The sequence below is a fragment of the Larus michahellis genome, chromosome 16 (genome assembly GCF_964199755.1).
Source record: "Larus michahellis chromosome 16, bLarMic1.1, whole genome shotgun sequence".
Classification (NCBI taxonomy): Eukaryota; Metazoa; Chordata; class Aves; order Charadriiformes; family Laridae; genus Larus; species Larus michahellis.
This window is the reverse complement of record NC_133911.1, coordinates 2,920,041-2,947,396: the sequence shown is the minus strand read 5'-3', so window position 1 is coordinate 2,947,396 and position 27,356 is coordinate 2,920,041. Positions and strand designations below refer to the sequence as shown.

The 27,356-nt window shown below is 42.2% G+C and overlaps 1 protein-coding gene across 6 annotated transcripts in view; it reads left to right on the top strand.

Moving 5' to 3' along the window:
• The window catches only part of UBR4 (ubiquitin protein ligase E3 component n-recognin 4), a 79,275-nt gene that overhangs the window by 3,816 nt on the left and 48,103 nt on the right, over window positions 1-27,356 (top strand). For all 6 annotated transcript variants that reach the window (XM_074560313.1, XM_074560312.1, XM_074560311.1 and 3 more), the window contains exons 2-48: window positions 486-583; window positions 1,307-1,410; window positions 2,129-2,258; window positions 2,363-2,502; window positions 2,863-2,965; window positions 3,504-3,645; window positions 3,797-3,921; window positions 4,638-4,762; window positions 5,001-5,060; window positions 5,191-5,381; window positions 5,627-5,726; window positions 5,816-5,953; window positions 6,456-6,573; window positions 7,005-7,192; window positions 7,792-7,951; window positions 8,084-8,169; window positions 9,152-9,321; window positions 10,010-10,292; window positions 10,878-11,010; window positions 11,428-11,507; window positions 11,803-11,931; window positions 12,404-12,586; window positions 12,813-12,935; window positions 13,026-13,255; window positions 13,895-14,019; window positions 14,612-14,709; window positions 14,838-14,995; window positions 15,711-15,920; window positions 16,940-17,041; window positions 17,838-17,938; window positions 18,117-18,315; window positions 18,578-18,766; window positions 19,137-19,200; window positions 19,393-19,584; window positions 20,205-20,275; window positions 20,430-20,577; window positions 21,123-21,350; window positions 21,570-21,740; window positions 21,842-22,024; window positions 22,303-22,461; window positions 23,069-23,221; window positions 23,534-23,761; window positions 24,627-24,784; window positions 25,838-26,009; window positions 26,169-26,370; window positions 26,655-26,818; window positions 27,033-27,249. In XM_074560313.1, coding sequence (XP_074416414.1) covers window positions 486-583; window positions 1,307-1,410; window positions 2,129-2,258; window positions 2,363-2,502; window positions 2,863-2,965; window positions 3,504-3,645; window positions 3,797-3,921; window positions 4,638-4,762; window positions 5,001-5,060; window positions 5,191-5,381; window positions 5,627-5,726; window positions 5,816-5,953; window positions 6,456-6,573; window positions 7,005-7,192; window positions 7,792-7,951; window positions 8,084-8,169; window positions 9,152-9,321; window positions 10,010-10,292; window positions 10,878-11,010; window positions 11,428-11,507; window positions 11,803-11,931; window positions 12,404-12,586; window positions 12,813-12,935; window positions 13,026-13,255; window positions 13,895-14,019; window positions 14,612-14,709; window positions 14,838-14,995; window positions 15,711-15,920; window positions 16,940-17,041; window positions 17,838-17,938; window positions 18,117-18,315; window positions 18,578-18,766; window positions 19,137-19,200; window positions 19,393-19,584; window positions 20,205-20,275; window positions 20,430-20,577; window positions 21,123-21,350; window positions 21,570-21,740; window positions 21,842-22,024; window positions 22,303-22,461; window positions 23,069-23,221; window positions 23,534-23,761; window positions 24,627-24,784; window positions 25,838-26,009; window positions 26,169-26,370; window positions 26,655-26,818; window positions 27,033-27,249 — 7,031 coding nt within the window. The remainder of the gene's footprint in view (window positions 1-485; window positions 584-1,306; window positions 1,411-2,128; window positions 2,259-2,362; window positions 2,503-2,862; window positions 2,966-3,503; window positions 3,646-3,796; window positions 3,922-4,637; window positions 4,763-5,000; window positions 5,061-5,190; window positions 5,382-5,626; window positions 5,727-5,815; window positions 5,954-6,455; window positions 6,574-7,004; window positions 7,193-7,791; window positions 7,952-8,083; window positions 8,170-9,151; window positions 9,322-10,009; window positions 10,293-10,877; window positions 11,011-11,427; window positions 11,508-11,802; window positions 11,932-12,403; window positions 12,587-12,812; window positions 12,936-13,025; window positions 13,256-13,894; window positions 14,020-14,611; window positions 14,710-14,837; window positions 14,996-15,710; window positions 15,921-16,939; window positions 17,042-17,837; window positions 17,939-18,116; window positions 18,316-18,577; window positions 18,767-19,136; window positions 19,201-19,392; window positions 19,585-20,204; window positions 20,276-20,429; window positions 20,578-21,122; window positions 21,351-21,569; window positions 21,741-21,841; window positions 22,025-22,302; window positions 22,462-23,068; window positions 23,222-23,533; window positions 23,762-24,626; window positions 24,785-25,837; window positions 26,010-26,168; window positions 26,371-26,654; window positions 26,819-27,032; window positions 27,250-27,356) is intronic.

Here is a 27,356-nt window from a genome sequence, read left to right as displayed (position 1 = left end):
TTTTGCAGAGTTGCACAAACTCCAGTTGACTCCGTGCCTTGACAGAAAGGGAATGCCAGTGCTCCAGCCCTGGCAAATCCTGCCTGGCTTTAGCAGAACAAACAGTCAGAACTTTATGGGCAGCTGAGTCTAGAATAACTTAAAGATTAATGAGTCTCTGACAGGGAGAGCAATTGTTAAAGAGGCTGACCTCTTGATGGTATAAAGGAGAAACTTACGCACAATTGGAATTATTTCCTTAAATTTTCTACGTGGATGGTGATGCTGATGCAGTGATCTGTCTGCTGCTGGAGGACTCTGTCCTGACGACATGGGAGATGGGACACAGGGGAGAGGATTCTGTTCTCAAAACTTTGATTTGGAAAGAGCAAGTGATTTTAATGATCTTGTCTTACATCTGTTAATAGATATAACATATCCTGAGTGTTACGTGGTGCTGCTATAGTGCTGTATACAATTGACATATCTCCTGTTCTCTATTGCAGTGAATCTGAAATCCTGCACCATGACAAACAGTATGAGCCTTTTTACTCTTCCTTCGTTGCACTTTCTACACATTACATCACTACTGTGTGTGGTCTAAGTAAGTGTTCCCTCTCCTTTGCTTCTCTTGCTCTTGTGTTATGACTAGGATGTAGTAAAAATAAACTAGAACTGTTGTCCTTTTGGTGTTTGTCTCCAGCCCTCTTTCCGAATCAGAGGTTAAAGCAGAGGCCAGTGTTGCTAGCTTTTATACTGGCAGAATGTCAATTCCGATGAAAAGAGAAACTTGTCGATAGGAGTTTTCTGCCACGAACTACTGGGCAGCGTAGACTTTTTGGCTGCTTATTCATTGGCCCGACTTCATTTAGAGAAAATAATTTTTGGTCAAATTAACTGCTTAAATCCATTTTCAGGATTTTTGGATTATTCTTTAGCAGTTTTGTTACTAAGTTGGAATAATGACCAAAACATTGTGACTCAAAGTGTTTTATATTATTTTTGCTGACAGATTTTGGCAATTTCAGCAGAAAAGTGATTTGGGTCAACTTGTTTCGTGTTCTTCAGTGTTTCTGTCAGTATTAAATACTGTTGCTGGGAGGTCATTGTATCTGTCTAAATTACCTTGTCTGGGTAGAAGGTGTTATCCTTGCTTTACTGACATTTCTTCTTACATTTTAATAAGACTGAATTTATATTGCATATATGTGTGATTGATTGTGTATGCGTGTGTGTTGCATAGCATTCTGTTTTATTGAAAGCATTAAGAACATCTTACAATTAATTATTTAAGAACCGAGTGATGCAAGCGTCTGTTTTTTTTCAGTACCAAGAAACCAATTGCAATCAGTGGCAGCTGCTTGTAAAGTCCTGATTGAATTCTCACTCTTGCGTCTTGAGAACCCAGACGAAGCGTGTGCTGTTTCACAGGTGAGCACAGATTTTGACTGTGTGGGCAAGCCTGAGTGCAAAAATGAGATTTGTCGTCTAATTCTGAAATATTTGCTCTAATGTTACCCAAAACACAATTACTGAAGTTCTTAAAATATTTAAGATCTAGCGCTGTGGTAGAGACTGATACCTGCCGGATCTTCCCTCTGCATTCTTTTCTCAGAATTTCAGCTTGTGAGCAAGCCAAAGTAAAGATGGCCTGAAGCCTTGCTTAAGCAGTTCTTAGTTAAATCTGTTGTGGTTTCCTATAGTCTGATTTGGTTTTTTATAACAACCTGTATCAAAACTGTTCTGTTGCCCGTTTGTTGAATTTTTAAAGATGGACTCTTCCCCAGTTGCATTTTAGTCTTCTAGGAAGAACTCAAATCTGTTTCGAAGAGGAAAGATATGTGAAAAGTGTTCACATAGTGTATCTTTTGATAGGGCCAGCTTTAAGCCTTAGTGTGTCATAAGAGGGAGAGCTTTTCCAGATGCTTTTCCATCACAAACAAGCGGGACAGTGTTAGTGACCTGAATTATCTGCAGTTAGTAATCCATCACGATGTTCAGTATGAGATCAGAGTGGATTTGAGACATTGCAGTACCCTTACGAGCTGAAGTTGCGGTATTCTTAATGCATCTGCTTAGAATAAATGATATCGAGGAATAATTGGAATCAAGAGAGTTTAAATTGTACTTGATGTCTTTTTCTTTGTAGAAACACCTCATTCTACTGATAAAGGGGCTGTGCACGGGCTGTAGCCGCCTAGATCGAACTGAAATTATTACCTTCACAGCAATGATGAAATCGGCCAAGCTGCCTCAGACTGTCAAAACCCTCTCGGATGGTAGGTGTTTTAATTTATGGTTATACCACTGCGGTACTTGAGTTAGGCATAGAAAATTCTATGGTTTTGATGTATGAAATGATGTTTTGCGGTTTCCCCTGCAGTAGAGGACCAGAAGGAGCTGGCCTCCCCAGTGAGCCCAGAACTAAGACAGAAAGAAGTGCAGATGAACTTCCTCAATCAGTTGACATCAGTCTTTAACCCTCGAGCCTCGTCATCACCATCTCTAACGCCAGAGACACAGGTAAACAAACAGCCCTAGAATAGAAGCAGTCTGAATTTCAGCATTAATAACATTGGTGCAGGCAAGGACAGAAGGCAATAAGTGGTAGGTTTTTAATACACATGTGTAAAGATGTGTATTATACATTATACATACATTATACAAGATTATACTACTTGCATGTTGATGAACGGCAAACGACAAAATACTGTTTGCATTGTATTGGCAACAGTAGTTTTGTTGCCTCATGGAAGCTATTGTTCAGTGATATTCATACCTCTTTTGAGTTCTGCTGATGATGCGCCTAGCTCACACGTGGAGACTTCAGTACCGTGGATTTTTAATGCATCCATGATATATTTAGTATGTGCTTGCTTTTAGGTGGAAGGAGAAAGTGAGGATCAAGGTTCCACAGATCAGACCTCTGCGGCAAAGACGAAAAGCATATTCATTGCTCAGAATGTAGCCAGCCTGCAAGAACTTGGTGAGAATCAGCTTTTTAGCGTCGGGGGGGAAAAAATACTAGAGCAAATGACTCTCCAGGGTTACACCTTACATTTCTGAATGGGAAGAAACTTTCTGATCTAAATAAAGTGTTTGTTCTTTACGACTCCCTCAGTGGCATGCTGATGTTACTGCGGGGGGCTGTGGCTGTAATGTAGTTTTCTTCATTGCAGAGGAGATGAGCTCAGTGTATTTGTATGCAGTAGGTTTGTTTTGGGGGGGAAAAAAGGTAGGATGGTGCAAAATAGCCTGTGGGATGGATTACTGAGGGAGGTGTGAACTAGACCTGGTGTGCCACATAACATGCACACAGAGCTTTGTGACGCCTGTTACAAGTACTGGCTGTAAACTTCACCCTCTGCTTTGTGTGTTGTAAACTAGTATTTATCCTATTACCTCATGATGATATTTTCTCACCACAAAGAATAATTAAGTCAATTACTGATGACCGTTAGATCTGTTCTGCTTAGAAGCTCCCATGGAACAGTAAAAATAAGACTGCTATTTTTGTTTGGTAGGTGGCTCTGAAAAACTGCTGAGAGTGTGCCTGAACCTGCCATACTTTCTGCGATACATAAATCGATTTCAGGATGCAGTGTCAGCCAACTCTTTTTTTATTATGCCAGCCACAGTGGCAGATGCCACAGCTGTTCGCAATGGGTAAGAGTCAGTCGTTGCTCTTCTTTGGTTGATGCTGGGTACGCTGTCTGGGAGGGGACAACTGTGCTAACCGTGCAGTATCAGTTATTGTGCTGCTCCTGTTTGGTGAGTACATCGCATTGCTGAACCTTGACGTGTGTCATTACTATAGGTTTCATTCGCTGGTAATAGACGTGACCATGGCACTGGACACTCTGTCTCTGCCTGTGTTGGAGCCCCTGACACCCACGCGACTCCAAGATGTGACAGTTCTTGCTCTCAGCTGTCTCTATGCAGGTGAATGGATTTCCTGTCTTTTCTTTGGAGCTTTAAGTCGCTCTTGCTTTTGCTCTGCCTGGTTACCTGCACCTTCGAGGTTCAGCCCACAAGTAACCTTTTATTTCTCATGAATTTGAAAGCTATGTAGCATACTGCACGGTATGGTGACTGGCTTTATATGAAAATTGTTATAGTGACACTGAAATTCTGAAGTATTCTGCAAATGTTCTTGTCAGTATCTGGAAGAAAGAGTGAGTGACTCAACACCTTCTCAATAGCCTGTAATTTCTGCTCTTTTTTTTTTAATGTTCAGTGCATAATATATTTTTGCAGTGCTCATGGTTTCAGCTTAATTGGTTATACCCCCAAATCAAACTTGTTTCCCAGGAGTGGTTTAAGTACACCAGAATCCTGAGTGTTCCATTGGTATGGGTAAGATTTTAAAGAGATGGGGCTGTTGAGTATGAAGATTGCCTTAAAAATGGTATTGAATTACATGGTAAAACATTTCCTCCTTTAATTGTTCTCATGTGTTTCTGTAGGACAAAACTTGGCTCTTTTGGGGGTACTTCAGAAAGACTTTTTTTAATCTGTCAGCTCTAATACTGAGTATTCCCAGCTCCATCAAGTTTATGGGCATGTTTGATACTGCTTGTTTTAATGTGCTAAGGAGGAACACCGAGTCCTGAGATTGGCTCTTACTAAGAATGTTATCTGCCCCTGTTTTCCATCAGGTGTGAGTGTGGCAACTTGCATGGCCATCCTACATGTGGGTAGCACTCAACAGGTACGAACTGGGTCAACAAGTTCCAAAGAAGAAGATTATGAAAATGATGCTGCTACTATCGTACAGAAATGTGTAAGTACATGAGAGAGCGTGTTTGTTGTTCTCATTCTTGGCAAGTGAAGTGCGTAGAATTCGTGTTTATTTGGATTGCAATACATAGCCATGATTTCTAGGCACTAGACGTGCTGACAACGGAAGTAATGGGGTGGCAAATTGTAGAGGGCAAAATACAACTGTATTTGGAGTTTTTATTTTTATTATTGCCCAGCGGAGGGCTGAAACATTACCATGGTTTTGGATTTAATTGCAGCTTGAAATCTATGAAATGATTGGACAAGCCATCAGCAATTCACGCCGTGCAGGGGGTGAGGTAAGATTTGCGTCTCGGGAAGCTTTTTCACTATTTTTGTGCTGGCATATTCTGGCATTTGGATTGACACTATTTTGTCTTCTTGGTGTTTTTTTTTTTCCCCCACCACCCTTCACTTTTGGGATGATAGCATTATCAGAACTTCCAGCTGCTCGGGGCCTGGTGTCTGCTAAACAGCCTCTTCCTCATCTTGAACCTCAGCCCCACGGCCTTGGCTGATAAGGGAAAAGAGAAAGATCCACTGGCTGCTCTTCGCGTCAGAGACATTATTGCTCGTACTAAGGAGGGCGTTGGGTCTCCCAAACTAGGACCTGGGAAAGGGTATGTAAATACCCCACTGAAGTAATCATTGTCCATGTATCTAACCATGCCCAGCAAACAACTACTGCAAAGTCTTGTTGGTCTCTTGAAATTTTATCTCCATTTGTAATTCAAGTTTTGATTCTTGGAAAGAGGACAAGTCGTCCTCTTCAGTTTAGCAAAGCAGTCCCTTCACTCAATTGAATATATATATATATATTTCATTTTTCCCCTGAAATTACATTGTATCCTTTATGTTTCTGTAGGCATCAAGGGTTTGGTGTTCTGTCGGTGGTGCTGGCAAATCATGCTATCAAATTGCTGTCTTCGCTCTTTCAAGATCTGCAAGTGGAGGCATTGCACAAGGTAAGTAGGTAGCATGTACGTTCTTGTGAAACATTTTGCCTTCTCCACTGAAACAAACTTTAAATTCTCTTTTCAATGCCATCCTCCAGGGCTGGGAGAGTGATGGTCCGCCAGCAGTGCTGGATGTCATGGCTCAAAGCACATCCATCCAGAGGATTCAGCGGCTGATAGATTCTGTACCACTCACTAATTTGCTGCTGACTTTGCTCTCTACTTCTTACAGAAAGGTAGGAACTGGCATACAGCTAGAGATCTTCTGTAACTGAACCAATCCTACTAAGTGTCATCCACATGGAAAATTCTCACTTTACAGACTGTGACTATGCTAAGAAGAATTTAGAATTCTTCTTTCAGAAGCTGTCAACTGGGGCCTCTCTCCTCTTTTCAGAGATGTAAATTTGACAAACTTGTTCTGAGAACATTTTTTTGTAAGCCCAGTGGTATTTGTGAGTTTAGTGAGAAGATGAAAAGGCCGTATTCAAAACTAAAGCTTTTATGTTAGAGCTGTTGCTTGAAATGTTGCTTAGATGCTTGGCATAGATTATTTAGTTCCAACCATCCTGTGTAATTTTTGGTACAACTTGAGGGTGAGAAGTCTTGAAAAACTGTTGATAAATTAATTGAGTCAAATTTGCTAGCTGAAAATTAAAATGCATTAGATACTGGATAGTTTTCAAATTCTTATCTTTCATAATCCTAAAATTTAACTTGTTCTGCTGTTTTTCCAAGGCTTGTGTCTTGCAGCGTCAGAGAAAGGGCTCCATGAGCAGTGATGCAAGTGCCTCCACCGATTCTAATACTTACTATGAGGATGATTTTAGCAGCACTGAGGAGGACAGCAGCCAAGGTAGTAGAGTTTGCAGCAAGGAACTTAAGTCAGGATTTTACGCTGTCTCTCAGATTTAGTGGAAACCTGGCTACTGGGGTTTTGCCTTTTTGGACTGGAATGTCATATAATGCTGAAAATATGAAAGAGTTCGTAAGATCTATTTGGCAGAAGTAATGCTGACTGTACTCTTTTATGTAAACTAAAGCCAGAGTGGCTGGGATTTGGCAGTATTTGCTTAAGAGGAGAGTGGAAATAATTTCTTCTTGTAAATTCGCGCTGGACAGCTGTGAAAGTGCTTTGCCTTGTGATTTGGAAAGGAAAAATGAAGATAGCAGACGCCTTAACTGTGCTCACTGAAACTCTTTTTCAGGCCTTTTTTAAGCTGAGTAGTCAGCATAAGTTAGCTGCTTATAACAATATGCTTTTGTTTTTCCTGCCTTCTGTGTTAGATGACGATAGTGAGCCAATCCTTGGGCAATGGTTTGAAGAGACAATCTCTCCAAGCAAAGAGAAAGTGGCCCCCCCGCCGCCCCCTCCACCACCACCTTTGGAGAGCTCGCCCAGAGTGAAAAGCCCTAACAAACAGGCTACTGGGGAGAATGGGAACATCCTGGCCAGCCGCAAAGATCCAGAATTGGTATGGGATGGTCTTCAGGCTTAATGAAATAAATGATGTGCTGTAGTGTTGTTTACTTGTCAGTGGCAAGCTACGTTGGCAGACAACATGATAAATGTCAGGTATTTTTAAGTGCATTGCTGATGGAGAATCAGTGACTGTCCTGGCTTTGGATAAAGAAGTTTTCTCTACTCTTCCCTCAGGTGGAATATTAGTTACTGCCAGGGAAGCAAAGATTGAAGATAATATCTGTTTGGGTTACGTAGGGAGAGAGAAAATGAGGGCAGAATTATAAGCAAAGTGACATGCTGATAGAATGCTTTTAGCTCCAATTCCGTTGGGTAAAGCCAAAAATAAATACTGCAGTCGAGAAGTTAGAGACTTGCAACCTTTTCAGAGAATTGTCCTGATATAGAACACAGAGTGCAGGAAGCTGGATTGCCATGAGTAAAACTATGAGTGCAGGAAGCTGGATTGCCATGAGTAAAACTATGCTCCACTGCCAGGGGTGGAGTTAGGGGATTTGATTTATTTTGCTGGTGGTTTAGTTTTCTTTTGATGTTGTCTTACGGTCCCTCTACTTGTGTTGTTTCTATAGCGTGTTTCTCGTTTCTTTTCAGTTTTTGAGCCTAGCTTCAAACATTTTGAACTTTATCACTTCTTCTATGCTGAACTCCAGGAATAACTTCATTCGTAACTACCTGAGTGTGTCTCTTTCGGAGCAGCACATGGCTACACTAGCTAGCATCATCAAAGAAGTGGATAAGGACGGGCTTAAGGGTGAGCGAGCAGAACTTCTCTGTTAGAGAACACAGACTGTACAATTTAGAGGTGTATGTTTTCTTAGTTTCATGTGGAAATTTGAAGTGTAGGAGAGCAATGGTAGTAAATGGCTTGATCCCTGTCTTCCAGGCACGTCAGATGAGGAGTTTGCTGCTGCACTGTATCACTTCAACCATTCCTTGGTGACCTCAGATCTTCAGTCCCCTGCCTTGCAGGTAAGTCTGTGATTGAATGTATAAATAAAATGAAGTGTTGATGTCCGCTAATGTGTCTACATGGACTCTCCACACCTAGAGCAGTGTGTTGATGGTTCTGTTTGGCCCTAGAGTGTATTCTTTTGCAAATGGAGCTTGGAATATTTTGGATCCAATGAGCTTGTATGATCTTTGCAGTCATCCGGTACAAAACATCCTGCAGAGTGTAAACTTAACATTTAGAGTTCAAATTAATCTACTGAAGTTCGAAGGTGATGAAAGCTGAATGAGTTTGTGTATTTTGTTTTGGAGAGTTGCCTCTATCCATGCGTTTATCAAGAGGCATTCCTGCAGATTCGCATTGCTGTCAGGACTGATGCCAGAAGGCCTTGGAATTCTCTGAGGAGAGAATCAAATTAATCCTGCTTTCATGTGCCAACTTCGTAGCCTCTAGGTTTCTTTGCTGGGTCATGGGCTGACTCGACTTAGCAATATAAGCAGAGGTTATAAATCTGCTTACCAATCAATGAATTCAATCCCTATACTTTTCATTGTTTTCTACTGTGTTTAAAATAATCTATTGTTTTGGTTTTTTTAAAGCAGTTGCACTTTTCAGAAATGTGCCTTTTTACTATATTTGAAAAGAAGCAAGCATTACTGTGATCAGTCAAAGAGGTCTTCTTTCAAATTCTTAGATACTGAACATAGTAGCATAATCTCTCCTGCTGGGATCTTGCAGTAAATGAGTAGAGCTCAGTAATGCCATTTTTTCTGCATTGGCCTTTAAGTTGAAAGTTTATTGTGTTTTAGGTGGCAATGGGATAACACAAGTATCTCTCAATAGCTATGCCATGTGGTAGAGATAGGAGAAACATAGCTGCAAGAACCCTTACAAGCTCTAACAGCCCTACTGTTTATTTTCATCTATATGTTTAAATCATGCTTTTAATTAAAGCGTCATACAGGACTTGCGTATTTTCAAGAAGTCTCTGTTTTGTTACAGAACACACTTCTTCAGCAGCTGGGAGTCGCCCCTTTTTCTGAAGGTCCATGGCCCCTCTACATCCATCCTCAAAGTTTGTCGGTGCTCTCACGACTTCTCCTGATTTGGCAGCACAAAGCCTCTGCCCAGGGAGATCCTGATGTTCCAGAATGCCTTAAAGTTTGGGAAAGGTGAGATAACTTTATGTTAAGCTGAAAGTGAGTCATCTCTTACCTCTCACGTTTTCTGTTAAGTGGAAATTCTCTGCGACGAGCGTAACAAGTGTGTGTTTGTGTTCTCTGTGTGGTGATGGTGTGCAATGCTTGGAGGAGCAGAGGGTCAGTCTTCCGTGTTGCTGGAGTCCTTCACCTAGAGCATAGGAAATGAAACCTAGAATCAGGATTTGTGTGGGTGGAGGCCGAATTACTTGCAGCAGTGCTGGTTTTAAAAAGGGAAGTTGAATGTCTTATTTCAGTAGGTTTCTGATAGGTTCTGTTACGGTGGTGCTGAGATTTTTCCTTTCTGTGCCATTACCTGAACGTGAAAGTCTCTGGTAGGGTTTAGCTGACTCCAAGCTATAGTGAACTGCCTTTCCTGGGGGAACAAAAGTTCGCATCTCTCTTTCTCCCTTTGAGTGATTGTTCCTATTTTCCATCAAATGTATTTGCCGCTAATTGAATTTCTGTAGGTTTTACTGTTTGCATAGTCTCAGTCCAGTACAAAGTGTAGTGAATGATTTGTGAAATTGCCAATATTAGAAGAATAAGCAGAAAAATATAATTATGAAAAAGTTTCTCTAATCTCTGCTTAAAGAGATTTTAAAGAGGGATCTAAGCAAGGAGAAAAGTAAGCTTTACAAACTTCCTCTCCTATTGTCAGGTTTGTGGGCACACTGAAGCAAAATGCCTTGCAGGGGACTCTTCCCAGTGACACAGAAGATCTGAACGTTGAACATCTCCAGCTGCTGCTGCTGATTTTTCACAATTTCTCTGAGAGGGGCCGCAGATCTATCATGATGCTCTGTATCCAGACAATTGTGGAGCTGACAGCGAACATGGATACCCAGCAATGTTCTGTGCCACTTATCGTGGCACGTCTACTTTTGGTGTTTGACTACCTTCTCCATCAGTATTCCAAGGCCCCCATGTACTTATTTGAACAGGTAAGATTTGGAGATCGTGTTCTGGATATTTAATTGGTCACCCAGGAGAAATCTGTAACAGGCAGTCATTTGGTGTGTTCTGGTGTCTTCATGACCTGTGCGAGTAAATCAGTTTTGATGTTAGCAGCCTTTGGAGTTATAATGCATGATTAACCACGGTTGCTGATTCCTAGCAGCAGGCTCAGTTTGAGTCTAAATTCCTTGTGTAACTACTGTCCTAATAGGTCCTGGTAAGGACAGGGTGAATGCCCCACCTTATCTTTCAAAATCTGGAGTATTTGGCGCCATTTCACAAATACTTTGTACACCCTGTCCTTGCTTTAGCTTTTCACTGTTGAGGTATTTAGCACTGTTCTCATGAACTGCTTTTGCAGTTGTTAGAAGCTTGACCGTTGATTTAAGCTGCTCACTCCAGAATAAAAATCATCAGGTAGGGTCCAGGGCTTCCCTGGGAATGACTGTGTTTTAGCAACAACGTTGTTTGTTTTTTATGGTTCTTTTTCTGTTGGTGGTGGTATTTTTCCTTGCTGTGTGTTAATGACAAGGATGACATGAGTTGGTTTTTTGTTTTTTTTTTAAATTTAGGTGCAATATAATTTGCTGACTCCACCCATTGGCTGGGTGAGTGGATCCCAGGACAGTAGCAGACGAACGTCTGTCCCAATTTATCATGGGTTTAAAGAAGTGGAAGAAAACTGGACCAAACACTGTGCATCAGGTAAGAAAGAAAATGTAAGGCATTTTTTATTCCAAGATTTGCATTTACAAATGAAAAAGAGCCTTTCCTGTGCTCTGGTGTGGGTAGCTTTTCCTGCTTTTAATGGGCATAATTACAATGGACAAATAAAAATGCATTTAATGCAAGAAATGTTTTATTAAACAAAATTATTGTTGTCTAGGGGTATGCTACAAGTAATTCAAAATAAGTGTGTATATATTATGATTGTACGAGTAGGAAAACGGCTGCATATGCCATAGGTTAAAAGCATGTATAATGTGTCTCGGAGCTAGTTTAGTAGACTCTGGTGTTAGTCTTACAATGTGAGAGGTTGTAGGGATGGAGGAGAGAGGATAACTCAATGCTGCGTCGTGAAGGCTGTCACTTTGAATGTTATTTTCTGTCCTTACATTCCAGATGCAGTTCCACAGCCCCGGTTCTACTGCATCCTATCTCAAGAAGCTTCTGAAGATGATCTGAACCGTCTAGATAGCACGGTATTGGGATTTCTGTTTTAAAAACCTATCTGTAAGCCTCGAGGGCCATGTTGATTTGGCAAGTGCCAGGGAAAACAGACAAGAAGGAAAGACTTGGTGAAGCAGCTAGAGCAGAAATATTTCACCAAGTGGAGAAAAGAATAGTGGTACCCAATAGAACTCATTTCCCGAAGTTTTATTTTGCGTAGTTTTGGTCTGTGGGTATTCTGAATATTTAAGCGAAGAGCTTGACTGTATATAAATGCAGAGCTGTGCAATTTGCAAAGCAACGATCCTGACTTGTCGTCTCTTGCAGGTTTGCGAGGTCCTTTTCTCTAGGACTATGAAGTATGATGAGCTTTACACAGCCCTGACTTCACTGCTTGCAGCTGGGTCACAGTTTGATACACTTAGGAGGAAAGAGAACAAAAATGTCACTGCACTGGTAAGACTGTGTTGCTGTAGTGTTGTCTGTGTTGAGGAATAACAAGTTTTCAAACTTAATGTTTTCAAGCAAAGTATTTAACCAAAGTATTCTCAGCAGTGGTTGGAGTAATGGGGAACTTAAAAATCCCATAGCTAATGGTATTGTTTATGGTGGCGGTACATCTCATATGAGTTTTTAATTCATAACATGTTTTAGACTTGTATGTCCCTGGTAATTTCAGGAGGTCTGGCTAGAGTATGACGAAGCAGAAAAAATTTGTATAAGCTTTCCTTTTTTTTTTCTTTTTTTTTTCTCACTCCTCTGTTGCATAATTTGTTGTAGAGTATGACAGCAAATCAGTTCAGCGTGTGTTCATCTCATTTGGCACATCTACGGGAGTGTGCAGTCTCTGATGAGATAATTTCAGTAGCTGTAATGATTGAAACTGCAATCTATCTTTATTAATTTATCCAACTGTACCCCTGTTTAGGAAGCCTGTGCACTTCAGTACTACTTCTTGATACTGTGGCGGATACTAGGGATTTTACCTCCATCCAAAAACTACATGAATCAGTTGGCTACAAACACACCAGAGATGAGTGAATGTGATATTTTACACACATTGCGCTGGTCCTCCCGTCTGCGAATCACATCTTATGTCACGTGGATCAAGGTACAGCCTCATCTTTACACGGGTGTTTTGTAATGCTGTTGATAGTAAGAATGTCAGTCTCTTGTTCTTCCATGCTGACCGCATGTGGGATTTGTTAGGTGGGCATGGTGGTGAGAAATGGGAACTTGTGCCCGTGTTTTCTAAAGTGTTCTAGTCTGGTAATTGGCAGAGTGGTTAATTATAGAGCGCTTCTAAAGTGTGACAAGTCTTTTTTTGGCATCTGTAGGATCACCTTACCAAGCAGGGCATGAAAGCTGACCATGCTGCTTCTCTCATTGAATTGGCCTCCAGCAAGTGCAGCTCAGTGAAGTATGATGTGGAAATAGCAGAGGAGTACTTTGCTCGACAGGTAAGGTGGTGTGAATGTGATTTGTGCGTATAGACCTTCTATTTTTGTGGAATGATTTGCACTTACTGTTCCATCCCTTTGTATTTTAAGATATCTTCTTTCTGTGGTGTTGATTGCACAACTATTCTCCAACTGCACGAAGTTCCCAGTTTACAGTCCATTTACACCCTTGATGCTGCGATTTCCAAGATTCAGGTTTCTCTAGATGAGCACTTTTCCAAGCTAGCTGCAGAAACTGATCCACACAAATCTTCAGAGATAACCAAGAACCTCCTGCCTGCTACGCTACAGCTTATTGACACTTACGCTACATTTACCAGGTACAGTCATTAGAATAGCTAGTAGGAATACAATTTTCTCCTGTGCATAGGGCTTTCTTTGCATTTTGTTTGTTGTTTTCTTAAAGGCAGGTGCTTTTTTATTATAGTCCAATATAATTAACTTACGTCCTCTAGAGTGTCCATTGTTTTAAAAGAAGACAAATAAGTAGCTTCTCAAGCCATGTATGGGAAGCTGTAGTTTCTAAGGAGCCTCCTCGTCTGATCTTTCAATACTTTCTTGCAAGCTTGCAAAACCAGCTTTTCCTCCAAACATGAAACCTCCTCTTACCACTCTTTAGGGTATTGCTGCTTAAGGTTATTTCACTGAGATAATATTGAGACTGCCATCAGGAAAGAGAGGGGGTTTAATTCTTACGTTAAATGTCTGAAGTCTTCTAAACTCTCGTTAGAACCTGTGTAGAAGAAAGGCAAAAGTAAATCAGCTTTTGCTTTTGAGTGGGCGCTTTTCCTGGTAAGTAGCTTAGCGAAGATAAAAGCCCAGAACACCCTCAGTGGTATAACGCAAAGTATGGGGCAGAACTTCAGAAGTTTGCTTTCTTATCTGTCACTATATTGACACACTTAGTTCTGAATTGCAGAGCTGTTTCCTGAAATAAATCCTTTCCATCCTGAATACAGATCTTACTTGCTGCGGAGCCTCTCTGAAGAGGGCTCCACTGAGAACAAACCCTCCGAAGAGAAGCTCCAAGGCTATGCTGCTGTCCTGGCCATTGGATCCAGCCGTTGCAAGTCTAATACTCTAGGTGAGGGTACTGGATAGTTCAGATTTCCTTCTCTCTGTAGGTGAAGCTGTCTGCAATGCCACACGCATTCAGCCTCAAAGCAATACGCTGGCATCTGGCGTCAGTGTGTTCGTCTTCTCCACCACTTTGTTCAAATGAGTATATTGTCCTGTCAGCAGCAGACTGAGAAGTCTTTTCCTTGTAGAATTGTAATAATTGAAAGAGGGGAAAGCCTTGAAAGAGTAACTATCTTGTGGGCTTATCTGGCTTATTGAAATGCTTTTATAACCATGTTGGTGCTCCGGTGGCATGGCATAATATGGGGAACTGTGAAATATTGATATGTTGAAGGCTGCTGCAAATTAGTATTTTTGCCATGTTTCCTGTTGTTTTAATAAAGTGAAAGAAGCTGGGGAAGCTCTTGCAAACTTTAGTGATAATTTTGACTTATAGAAAAGCATGAAACTAGCCCTCGGTGAATTACAGCTCGACTTAGCTACAGTTGTGTCTTAATCAAATGATCTAGTTTTAAACAGTGTTGTAGAAGCACATTCTGGTTTTCAATAGGACCCATGAAATTACTCAGTGACTTATGATTCTGTATTAATTGCAGGTCCAACACTTGTTCAGAACTTGCCATCAGCTGTGCAGACTTTATGTGAATCATGGAACAACATTCATACAAATGAGTTTCCAAACATTGGCTCATGGGTGAGTCCAGCCTCGTGGGTTGATCTGGTGTGATCTTAGCTCCGTAAATTGCTGGGAGGGGCGGGCAGCGTGTCTTTCTATTAAAGGTAATGGTTCTGATTTTTGTGCATGTGTGTCTCAATCCTTAGCGCAATGCCTTTGCGAACGACACCATCCCCGCAGAAAGCTACATCAGTGCAGTTCAGGCCGCCCACCTTGGTACTCTCTGCAGCCAAAGTCTACCTCTTGCAGCTTCCCTGAAACACACCCTTCTCTCCCTCGTCAGGCTCACCGGGGATCTCATTGTGTAAGTGATGGGTTTTTATTACATTCTTGCTGTTTAGGTCTGTCTGCTCTTCTGAATGTCTGGCTTTATCAGACTGTTCAGGTGGAACACTTGGTGAACTGGAGCTGTATTTTGAACTGAGCCTTTAATGAAGTTACTTTCAGTTTACAGTTCTAAATTCTAAATGAATGAAAAATGGCCTTTCTGTCTTGATCTGATATCTCTAAAAGTCAGACTCCCTGAGAGAAACATTTAGTCCTTTTTATCAAGTAGGGACTTGAAGAAACCCGGATATAAGCCGAGACAGTATGGATCTAACCGATTCATTTGTGTTTTATTATCATTCGCTTGTGTGACGTTTTCAAAACATGAAGAAGAAGTTAAATGAAAGAATTACTTTTTTCCCAGGGACTTACTCAAAGATATTATGAAAAAAATAGTTGCCGACATTGCAGGCAGGTCCAGAAGCTGTACTGTGTGATAGCGTGGCTGTCTAGGAAAATGCTGTAGTTGTATATATGCGAAAGTAACAAGTGTAGAGTTTTCCAAATGAGGACCATTTTTCTGAGGGGAAAAACGGCTGGGTCAGCATATTTGTCCTGCCTTTCTAAAAAGTGTTTTTATCACAGACTTCCATCCAGACTTGTGCCTTACTTGTGTGACTTCTGATTTATCCAATAAAAGCATTATTTGATGCATCCAACAGAGTCTTAACTTGTTTTCTTTTCTTTTCAAGCTGGTCAGATGATTTGAACCCGCCACAGGTGATTCATTCCCTATTGCCCCTCCTGTTGGAGACCAGCACAGAGAGTGTGGCAGAGATAAGCAGCAACTCCCTAGAAAGGATCTTGGGCCCTGCAGAATCAGATGAATTCCTGGCACGCGTTTATGAGAAACTGATCACAGGATGCTACAACATACTGGCCCATCACTCTGATCCAAACAGGTAACGGGCTGTGTGGCTCGTAGTTCTCCTCCAACAAAGCTGTATACAAAGAATTACTACAGTGTGTTTAAACATCAGTGTCGGTTCTTGAAGAGCACAACAGAAAGGCGAAAAATCAGCTTATTTTTATCTGTTGAAGACTTCTATTCTTGTAGACTAAAAATACCAAGATATTTTATTCACGTTACCACGATTTTCAGCACTGCCGTTCAGGCAGTGTGGATTTTAATCATCTCTTGTAACTCTGGATGGAGCGAGTATATATTTGGATAGTCTTTTTATTTAAGCAAATAGAAAATTATGTAAATACAAGCACAAAATCAAAGCTGAAGATGCCAACCTAACTTGCTTTATATTCCTTTGTCTCTGTACTTGCTGTTTGTAAGGATGGCTAATCCCTGCTTTATCGTAGCAAACTAGCGAGATTTGTGCTTCCCACCCCTTACTCGCTGTGTGTATAGAGGGAATAAGCTTGATGCGCAGATGTTGATTCTACCCATCTGAAACATAAAACCATTAGGCATGATGATGTTGCATCTTTTTAACACTGATCCTCTCTGGATGGAAGGTATTCAGAGGGAGATCTACGGCGCCTTCTGGTAGAGAATGTAAGCGTAATTGGATTTTACTTGCAGGGTGCGTTGTGGAGCGGGGATGAGCGCAGGAGAGAATGGGGAGGAATAACACTAAAAGAGACTTGAAGTGTAAAAAGAGCAGCCATTTAGAGGAATTTGTACTGTGAGGAGTCTGAAAGGTCGAGATTATTCTAGGTTTCTGACTGTAACTTGCCTACAGCATCGCGTGACACTTTTTTTTTCCTGATCAGTTGGTGGATTTGTTTGTGTTCATGTATGTTTATTCATCAAGTATTTTCCTCCTGTCTCTTGAAAGGAGAGCTGCTTTCAGCTAGTGCAAAGTTTATTAGAACTGTATTAGCAAAATTGATTGCTTCTTGACTCTCGGTATTGTTGAAATTGCTCTTCTGTATTCTTATTTAATATGTATCTTTTCATCCTCAGTGGCCTGGATGAGTCCATCTTGGAGGAATGTTTGCAGCATCTGGAGAAACAGCTGGAGAGCAGCCAGGCCCGAAAAGCCATGGAGGAATTCTTTTCAGAAAGGTGAAGTCATCCCCAAAATTGTAGGCCAAGGACTTTATTTCTCTTCCTTCCTTTCTTGGCTTGTCACTGTCAGCACCTGAGTGACGTTAATGCCATTGCGCGGGAAAGGACAGAAGCATGTAAGGAGAGGATACCCTTCAAGCAGCGCAGGAGAGCTTGGGGAATCTTGCAGGGTGATTGTTTCATCAAAGGCATTACAGGGAGGGTTTTGAGAGACACTGGTCTATAAGGCAGCTGCAAAATCTCAGGTTCTCTCAGTGCTTCCTCGGGGCACTAGGTTGCTAATTTTAAGGGTGGTGGTGGGGTGTTGGCCTAATTTAGAATTATGAAGACAAATTGTGACAGAAACAGTATAGTACAAAAGCGGTGTTGTGAAGAGGTACTGAGGGTGAACTGGAGGAACATTTTTCTCTATTAGAAAGCTGACCATTGTCTGGTTTTACTCTCTACTTGTTTAGCGGTCTGGTGGCTGGCTGTTATACTTTGTTAACATGGATGGGAAAAATAGGCAAGAAAATCTTCAGTTTTGGTTTGGAAACCAATACAAGCCCTTTTGTGACTTGATAGGCAGAGAATGCTGATATGCTACTCATGAGCTCATGAGATTCACAGGTTTTAGTCTGAGCTAAGAGTTTGCTTTTTGTCGGAAAGCAATGTCCTGTGGCTTGGCTGCTGCGCTGAGCAGCGTTATACAAGCTATTGCCAATCTTAAATGTGAGGGCAGAGATAAGTGCAAATGAAAAAAAGGAGTGGGTTGTCTTTTACAAAGCTGACTTAATTTCCCCCTTCCGTGTAGTGGAGAACTGGTCCAGATCATGATGGCAACAGCCAATGAAAACCTCTCGGCGAAGTTCTGTAACAGGGTGCTGAAATTCTTCACCAAGCTCTTCCAGCTCAGTAAGTGTTGAATCTTTTCCGTCCTGCCTTTGTCCACTTTAGACTGTTCTTGTATTTGACTGCAATATGAAGATGCTGTAAAAGGAGGTGGAGTGACAGGTTGACACTTTTAATGGAAAGCCATCTTCAAACACGTTTGTTGTAGCATCTGTCACTCACTAGTAATTTTCTCCACCAGCTGAGAAGAGTCCCAACCCCAGCCTGTTGCGACTTTGTGGCTCTTTGGCTCAGCTGGCTTGTGTGGAGCCCGTACGGCTCCAGGCCTGGTTAACCAGAATGACCATGTCCCCACCTAAAGATTCAGATCAACTGGACGTCGTGCAGGAGAACAGACAGCTGCTGCAACTCTTGACAACTTACATTGTTCGAGAAAACAGGTAAAGTACAGCCTTTGTTTTTTTTTTTTTTGTGTGCTGTTTGTTTCTGTTGTTCTCTAGATGTACAGATTACTTGTGAGTTGCCGATGGCTTCTTGTTGCCAGCTTCCAAATGAAGTGATGGACACATGGCTGTTTGCCCTGAAGGCATTGCCGTGTCAGCCCCACTGTAAGGGGCTGTAAGCCCCCCTCTCATGGTGTGGGGCTTAGCTGTATTTCAGTAGGTGATGTACCATGTCTGAAACTTCCTTCTTTTTGATTAGCCAAGTCGGAGAAGGTGTGTGCACTGTTCTACTGAGTACTCTAATACCAATGGCAACAGAAATGTTGGCCAATGGTGATGGCACAGGCTTTCCTGAGCTGATGGTCGTGATGGCAACTTTGGCCAGCGCAGGACAAGGTGCGGGACACCTCCAGCTTCATGGTGCTGCTGTTGATTGGCTAGGCAGATGGTAAGGGTGAATTGTATACTCCTGTTTGTTCATTTGAGTCACTTAAAATGATTTTTTTTTTTATTTTTTTTTTTCCCCTGGTAATTTGGGGACACAAGTTCATGTTTACTGATACACACTTGTTCTTTAGTTTAGTGTTTGTCATTTGGAATATACAACGTCTGAGAGAGGCTGATCTGTTAACCCCAGTTAAGAACAACCATGTGTTTTCTTTGTCTTTCCCTCTCTTGATGATTTAATGAATGCATTTGTAAGTTCCCTGTTGCTAATCTAAAGCAAACTGAGTGCTGGAAGCTATTGGTGGGATATGAGTTTATTCTTCCCAAAGACTGTCAGTTGTAATGATCTTCTCCACTGTTTTGTGTTACAGCAAGAAATACCTGTCTCAAAAGAACGTGGTAGAAAAAATGAATGCAAACGTCATGCAAGGGAAGGTAAGACATGTGATTATTGTTTAACTTGCAGGAATAAATCTCAGGCATGAGATTTATCCCAGGCTTTCCTGTTTTGGTTGCGTAGTGTTTTAAAGGAATTTGGTCAGGGGCAAGGTAATGTTTTCTTGCCTTCTAGCAATTATTCTGGGATCTAAGTATTGCCTCTCATTTTCATTCATCTTTGCTTTATAGCATGTGACTATCCTGGAGTGTACGTGCCATATTGTCTCTTACCTGGCCGATGTCACTAACGCCCTGAGCCAGAGCAGTGGCCAAGGACCAAGTCACCTTTCTGTTGATGGAGAGGAACGGGCGATTGAGGTGGATTCAGACTGGGTGGAAGAATTGGCAGTAGAGGAGGAGGACTCTCAAGCTGAAGATTCGGTAGGCCATAGTCGTGGTTAATGCTGCAAATGAGATGAAGATTTATTTTGCAGCTTCCAAATCAGAATTACTCTGGTTATAAATTAAGATGTTGTTTGTTCCTAATGTGAAACAGAGTGAAGAACCCTAGCTGCCAGATCTGGAAGAGAATATCTGTCATTCATGCATAGATCTGTTGACTTGGTGATGTCAACAAAAGTTAAAAGTGGGGTGTTTTTAGAAAACAAAAAGGAAGAAATGGAGTAAGATGGGTTTGTTCCTACTGGTTTGTTTGTCAGTTACTAGCTTTTGTATCAACAAGCGACTTACATTAGGCTTTCAAGTGCTGTTGAGTGGGGGGAAAAAAGCTGTTATTAATGCATTCTTTAAAATTTATTGTCCCAATGTATTATTTTTATTACTGTTTTCTTTTTCTTGATTGACTCTTTCAAGTTGGTCTAAAATGTCGCCATCTCCTCTTTCCGTGTGGTTGGATACTAGTGGCCTTCTTTTAGCTAAGAGGTGCTAAACTTGCTGTTCTTAAAATGTGCATTTAGCGTCTGAGGAACGTGTTCTGTACCACATGCCTTTACCGTAGCTGCAGTTATAGCACATTTCTAAACCGACTTTCTTCTTGACAGGATGAAGATTCTCTTTGTAATAAACTCTGTACCTTCACCATCACGCAGAAAGAATTCATGAATCAACATTGGTAAGAATCTCAAACTTGTGTTCAGAATTTCAGGCTGATATTTCTGGCCATTGAGAAGGAAACAGGCTGTGAACTGCAGTCTGTGGAGCCTTCCTGAGGCCTACCTCATTATAAAATTCGGTATGTTATAACTCATATGGCTTATTTCATGCAGGTATCACTGTCACACTTGCAAGATGGTTGATGGGGTTGGTGTTTGCACAGTTTGTGCTAAAGTTTGTCACAAGGACCATGAGATTTCTTATGCCAAATACGGATCATTCTTCTGTGACTGTGGAGCCAAGGAAGATGGCAGCTGCCTGGTAAAGTGTCTTCCTGACAACATACAAGCTGTGATTCCCTGAGTTTTTAAGGTCTTTTGCAGAGGTTTTGCAGGTTCTGCAATAAGTTACGTCATGATACGAGTGCATAAGAATCCTAAGAATTGAATGCTTTGGCTTTATAACAAACCTTCTTAATTTACAACTTGCCTGGCGGTTTATTTTTTTGCACCAAATAAGTGCATTGGCAAATCTCTGTCCTAGTGACTGCTGGGATTCCACCTACCTTTACAGAATGTGCAAGTTAGCTTAAGCTGCACAGGAGTCAGATACCGCCTTTTCCCATGTTTTCCACTGGAAGCAAACAAAGTAACTTTATCTTAAATTTGAAAGTTTTTCCCATACTTGGGTAGAGAGTGGCATGCAGGATACAGTTGCATTATTTCTTTAAAATTGCAGTCTAAGAGAATTTGCACTCTGTTTCTTTAAAATTACATTAATCTTGCTGCTATTACAATCTGTATTCATTTCGTTAGTGCTAAAATGGAGTCTGGCTGGGGCTTTCAGCATTGCTGTGTCATTTCCAGGCTTTGGTGAAGAGAACTCCCAGCAGTGGTATGAGCTCTACCATGAAAGAATCCGCCTTCCAGAGCGAGCCCAGAGTGCCCGAGAGTGTCATTCGACATGCGAGCACCTCTCCTGCAGAGAAAGCCAAGGTCACCATCAGTGAGGGGAAGGGCCCTGATGAAGAAAAACCCAAGAAGAGCAGCCTGTGTAGAAACGTTGAGGGCTGTCGAGAAGAATTGCAGTCCCAGGTATAATTATCAGCTAGCGGTTGAAAGAAGGTGGTTTATGATGAGGATCTTCGGCAGACTGTGTTGGTTATCGGCCAAGTTGCTTGATTTTTATGCTGTTCTTTGTAAGAGGTATCATAAAAGCGGCATCAGGCTTTAAAACCCGGTTGACATGCAGCTCTTGTGAAGACTCCCAGCAGAGGTACCTTGTGCCCCACTTGCTGTATCTATTTCTTGTAGGCCAACTTCTCCTTTGCACCTTTGGTGCTGGACATGCTGAATTTCCTGATGGATGCCATTCAGATAAACTTCCAGCAAGCTTCAGCCATGGGGAGCAGCAGTCGTGCGCAGCAAGCTCTCAATGAGCTACATACCTTGGACAAGTCAGTAGAAATGACAGATCAGTTGATGGTATGATACTGAAGGAGCAATTAGATTATGGATAGGTGGGATCACTTTTACACAGAAAAGTTCCAGTGATATACTTTTGTATGCTTTTACTAATGACTCAGGTCCCAACTCTTGGCTCTCAAGAAGGTGCTTTTGAGAACGTCCGCATGAACTACAGTGGTGACCAGGGCCAGACCATCCGGCAGCTGATCAGTGCTCACGTGCTGAGGCGGGTGGCGATGTGTGTGCTCTCGTCCCCACATGGACGTCGGCAGCACCTGGCTGTGAGTCACGAAAAGGGCAAGGTGAGTTCTCTGGCTCTGTAGAGAATGTTGGACTGTAAAGGAAAATGAAGCGGCCTTAGAGCACTGAACAACAAGCAGAATACGTTTTGGGCTGCCTGTCCCCAGGTCTGGGTCTTCTGTAAAGTACTGTGTAGCTTAGAAAAACCTCCCATTCTTCAGAGAAGAGTTCTTGCAGCAGAAAACAGAGAAAGCTGTGAAGACAGTCATAGAGCTGAAATTGAAATGCCTTTTTCCCCTTGATTGTTAAGTTGGGTAACTGAGTTCATTTTGTTCTGCAGATTACAGTCCTTCAGCTCTCGGCATTGCTGAAACAAGCAGACTCCAGCAAAAGAAAATTGACCCTTACTCGCCTTGCATCTGCACCCGTTCCGTTTACTGTACTGAGCCTAACTGGAAATCCCTGCAAGGAGGACTACCTAGCCGTGTGTGGACTGAAAGTAAGTGCCTGACAAACCCTTTTCTAGGCAGTTGGAAACATCATCTCAAAACCAGACATATTTCTTTCCTCTGAGGAGCTAGCACAGAGCTGCCTCCAAAGGTCTGTCACTAATTTTAGCTCATGAGTCACTTGCCTACTAGATATATGAAGTAAAAGAAGCAAGACCTGTATGAATAATATAACAAATGAGACAGTGCCTCAAAATAGTTCTTATTGTATTCAGGGCAGTTTTACTTTAAGACAGGAGTCAAGATTTAGTCATGTCAAACTCAGTGTGTTAGAACTGGTCTCTAACTAGTGTTTTGTAGCAAGGACTCCTTTTTTTGTATTGTCCCAAATTTAGATTCAGCTTTCACAGTGCGGCATCCACAAATCTATTATTTAGCTAAGAAACAACGGGACTCTGTGTGGTTTTAGTTTGGATTTCGCTTGTTTTTTCTTTACAAACTTCCATGTCATTCATCTTAAATGAAGGAATTTTAGCTTCTCAGTCTATGAATTGTTATTAGCACTAAGAGGAATACTGGCTTTTAGCTCTGTTCTTGGCTTGAAATATTTATAAACACTTTGTTCCAATATTTCACCAATTTTTTTCATTACTCCAGGACTGCCACGTGTTAACGTTCAGCAGCTCTGGATCAGTCTCCGATCATTTGGTACTTCATCCCCAACTAGCCACTGGAAATTTCATCATTAAAGCTGTGTGGCTGCCAGGATCTCAAACAGAGCTTGCTATTGTGACTGCAGACTTTGTGAAGGTATGTTTGGTCACAAGCTGTTGATGATGTGTCTTCTTTCAAGCATTGGAGTCTGGATCTTTGTGGAGTTGCAAGTGGAAGAATGTGATAATATTCTTAGAAATAAATTGGAAATATAAATTTGTGATGTTTGGCTACTGTTTTCATAAGAAAAAGCAAAAACAAAGAACTCAGAGCAAAAAAAAAAAAACAAAACACAAAAAAAACCTCCAACATCTAATAGGCATTCCCTTGTCTCAACTTTTGTCCATTTGCACTGTTTTGTGTCGTAGTAGTCGTAATAGTTAACTATTTTCTTGATTTTTCCCACAGATTTACGATCTCTCTGTAGATGCCTTGAGTCCAACTTTCTACTTCCTTCTACCAAGTTCCAAAATCAGGGATGTCACTTTTCTTTTCAATGAGGAGGGGAAGAACATAATAGTGATCATGTCCTCTGCTGGGTACATCTATACACAGCTCATGGAAGAGGCGAGCAGTGCCCAGCACGGACCATTCTATGTCACCAATGTGCTTGAAGTCAATCATGAGGACCTAAAGGTACTGGTGACTTCCCTTTCTTGTAGCACAGGCTGCAGTGGCTTTCTCGCTCTTGTTTGTGTCTTATATTTGAAGGCAGAAGTTTCCTTTTTTCCTTTCCCCCCCACCCCCACTCTTTTTAAGCCCCCCAATCTAGATCAATGAGCTTGCCATTCCTCTAAAGAGAGAAACATCCTTGCAGTGAAAGGGGGTGGGGGTGAAAATTAAACCCCTTGATCCTTTCATCTAGAAAATGGAGCGTGTTTTCCATGGCTGGCTCGGAAGTCATGCCCAGCAGGATTTCTCAGCAGGGAGATGGCTTCAGAGCAGTGCTGTTCTCAGAGCAAGGCGCTCCAAAAGGGCAGTAACCAGAACGGATACAGTTACCGACCATTGCCGGGGCTGTGGAGGTGGAGTGAGCCTTTGTTTCTGCTCAATAGCAGCTCTGTAGTCTTGGGGGTGACATTTAAAATCTGTCCACATTTCACTCAGTGTTTTCACCCCAGCTTGCTCCAAAACAGGGGAATAGATGAGAAGAAGGCCCTCAGGAAAGCTCTTTTATGAGCTGGGAACATGGGGAGTGCTCCATGTGAGATTGTCATACAACGTTCAAGCACACAGATGCGGTAGCTGAGGGCGCTACCTCCCAGCCTACGGGTATGCTATCTCAGTATCCCCGTCAAAGCCTTTGAAGTATCTGATGGATGAGTTCACCAAGGAGTTGAGCTTAGAAAATTGTCATTTGAGGCTGCGTTCTCTCACTGGTGGGGAGGAGGCGCGGGAGAGGCTTTTGGAATAATTCCAGCATGAGGAATTTAAAAGCCTGATGGTGTTCTGGAGGTTGTGCATTTATCTTAAATGTCGTTGTTTCTCTCTGATCCTACAGGACAGCAATGGCCAGGTGGCAGGAGGTGGTGTGTCAGTGTATTACTCCCATGTGCTACAGATGTTGTTCTTCAGTTACTGTCAAGGCAAATCCTTTGCAGCCACCATCAGCCGGGCCAATCTGGAAGTGCAGCGGCTATTCCCTATTAACATAAAGAGGTGAGGCTTGTGTGGAAGGCTCTGCCGAAGTTTTAATTTCTGTTTACTATTAATAAATATTACTAATTATTCTAAACATCCCACCTCTGACTGGCCAAAACTTGTGGGAAGATCTTCTTTTCGACTGAAGATTTCTTGCTACTCTTCATGTTGCTTCTGCCCTAATTGCAGAATGATTTGAAACTAAAGCTGGCTGTTTTGGCAGTGGGGCGCGTATGCATTTTTTTTCTTCCCACTAGGATTTCGCAGCAGAAAGGTGGCTTCAGAGCGGCCTTGCTGCACAGTGCGGAGCTGCTAGTGGTGCAGCAGCTGGAACCGATGGGATTACCCACCCTCGTGGAGGCTGCAGAGCAGGAAGCCTTTGTTGCCTTTCGGCACCAGTACTGCAGTGGACCTTGTGTATTGTGCATATTAAGGCTTATTTTCGGCTCCCTTGAGGGAAACCAATCTCTTATGCTATGAATGTGGCAAGAAAAAAACCTATTCTGTCATCTGTTTTGACAAGCAGAGCTGGGCATTTAGGCCACAGACTCTTCACTAGCCTGACACAAAGCCACTGTCATGAATGGGCTCTATAGAAGGGTCAAGTTCCAAGAGCTCCCTAGCCCCGGTCGAGTTTGGCTTAGTCTTTTTGCAGCTTTGGGTTTTTTTATTTCCGGTGAGCAGAGTCTCACAGATTCTCCTGCACTGGCCTTTGCCTAGTACTGCTGCGTGTGTGTTGAAACATAGGGCTGTGCATCTGTTCAGATAAAAGATAGCTGAAAGCCATTGTCAAAAAAGCCATTGTCCCTTGGTTTTGTGCATAAAATGTTACTAAGTAAGTGTCTTTCCTCAAGTTTTCAGGGTAGAGATCAGAGCTGTGAATCGGGATGCTCATCCCTTCTGCCCACTCAAGTGGCTGTCTGAGGTTTCTCACTTACAAACTGGGCACCGATATTCTTGGAGTTCTTTGAATTTCTGCTGAGGATGTAGCTTTAACTGATTTGAATGGTGATAAATTTTGTGTGGTTTTGCTTCTTAAATTAATGTCATTCTGCCATTCATCTTTTGCAGTTCAAATGGTGGGAGTAAGACTTCACCGGCGCTGTGTCAGTGGTCTGAGGTGATGAACCACCCTGGCTTGGTGTGCTGTGTTCAGCAAACCACAGGCGTCCCACTGGTGGTGATGGTGAAGCCAGACACCTTTCTCATCCAGGAGATTAAAACCTTGCCAGCCAAAGCAAAGGTTAGTCATAGTTCCCTGTATTTTTGGCCCTTAAAATGTGGTTTCTTGTTGTTCCATCGACAAGATCTCTAGTCTTTGCAGCTTTTCTGATGCAAAGTTTGTTTCTTCAAGCAGCAGTTGCCAGGTCCTGTCCTTGACCATCGTTGCTTGCCTTTGCAGATTCAGGACATGGTGGCCATCCGTCACACAGCCTGCAATGAGCAGCAGAGGACCACTATGATCCTCCTGTGCGAAGACGGCAGCCTGAGGATCTACATGGCCAATGTAGAGAATACCTCCTACTGGCTCCAGCCCTCTCTCCAGCCCAGCAGCGTCATCAGCATCATGAAGCCAGTTCGCAAGCGCAAGGCAGCTGCTATTAGTAAGGGATTTCTCATTGTATCTCGTGCAACGTAGCAGCGGCAAATGTAGACGCAAAGATTGATCAGCATCATATAGATACTTAAGACGTTCGCTTTTGACAATTTACCAGTTAACCTCAGGGCTAAATACTGGCTAAGTCTGGGTATAGATGTATATAAAAATACGTAGCTATCTGGCTCGCGTGGGCATTTCCAAAGGAGGCCAGTTCATTCTGCAGCTTTTTTACCATAGCTGTGCCTGTTTAGAATGTATTTTGTCCAAACCATCTCTCTTCCCTTTTAGCAACTCGCACATCCAGCCAAGTGAACTTCCCTATTGACTTCTTTGAACACAACCAGCAACTCACAGATGTGGAGTTTGGAGGCAATGACCTGCTGCAGGTTTACAATGCTCAGCAGATAAAGCACCGACTCAATTCCACTGGCATGTATGTGGCCAACACAAAGGTAAATGGGGCGATTTGGGGATTCTGTTGGGATTCTAGGTGACATTATTCATAGCATGCCTTTTCTTAGAAGTTTGCATTGTTCAAATGACCCTTTACAAATCCCATGAGACTGTCAGATAAGCAGTGGAGGCATCTGTGTGCAGATGTCTGATTCTTAGCTCAGCAGTAAATTTCTGACTTGACCTTTCTGAGCTGTAATTTGTTTTCTGCAGCCTGGGGGTTTCACCATTGAAGTGACGAACAATAACAGCACAATGGTGATGACAGGCATGCGGATCCAGATTGGCACACAAGCGATAGAGCGAGCGCCCTCGTACTTGGAGATCTTTGGCCGCACCATGCAGCTGAACATGACCAGGGCTCGTTGGTTTGACTTCCCTTTCACTCGGGAGGAAGCCTTGCAGGCTGACAAAAAACTAACCATCTTCAGTAAGTCTTTGTTAATTATTTGCTTTGACTACCTGTTGGTTTTGCTTGGGTGGGTTGAAGCTGCTGTGCTTCACCGTATAGCACAGAGGGTTTCCACAAGCTGTTTG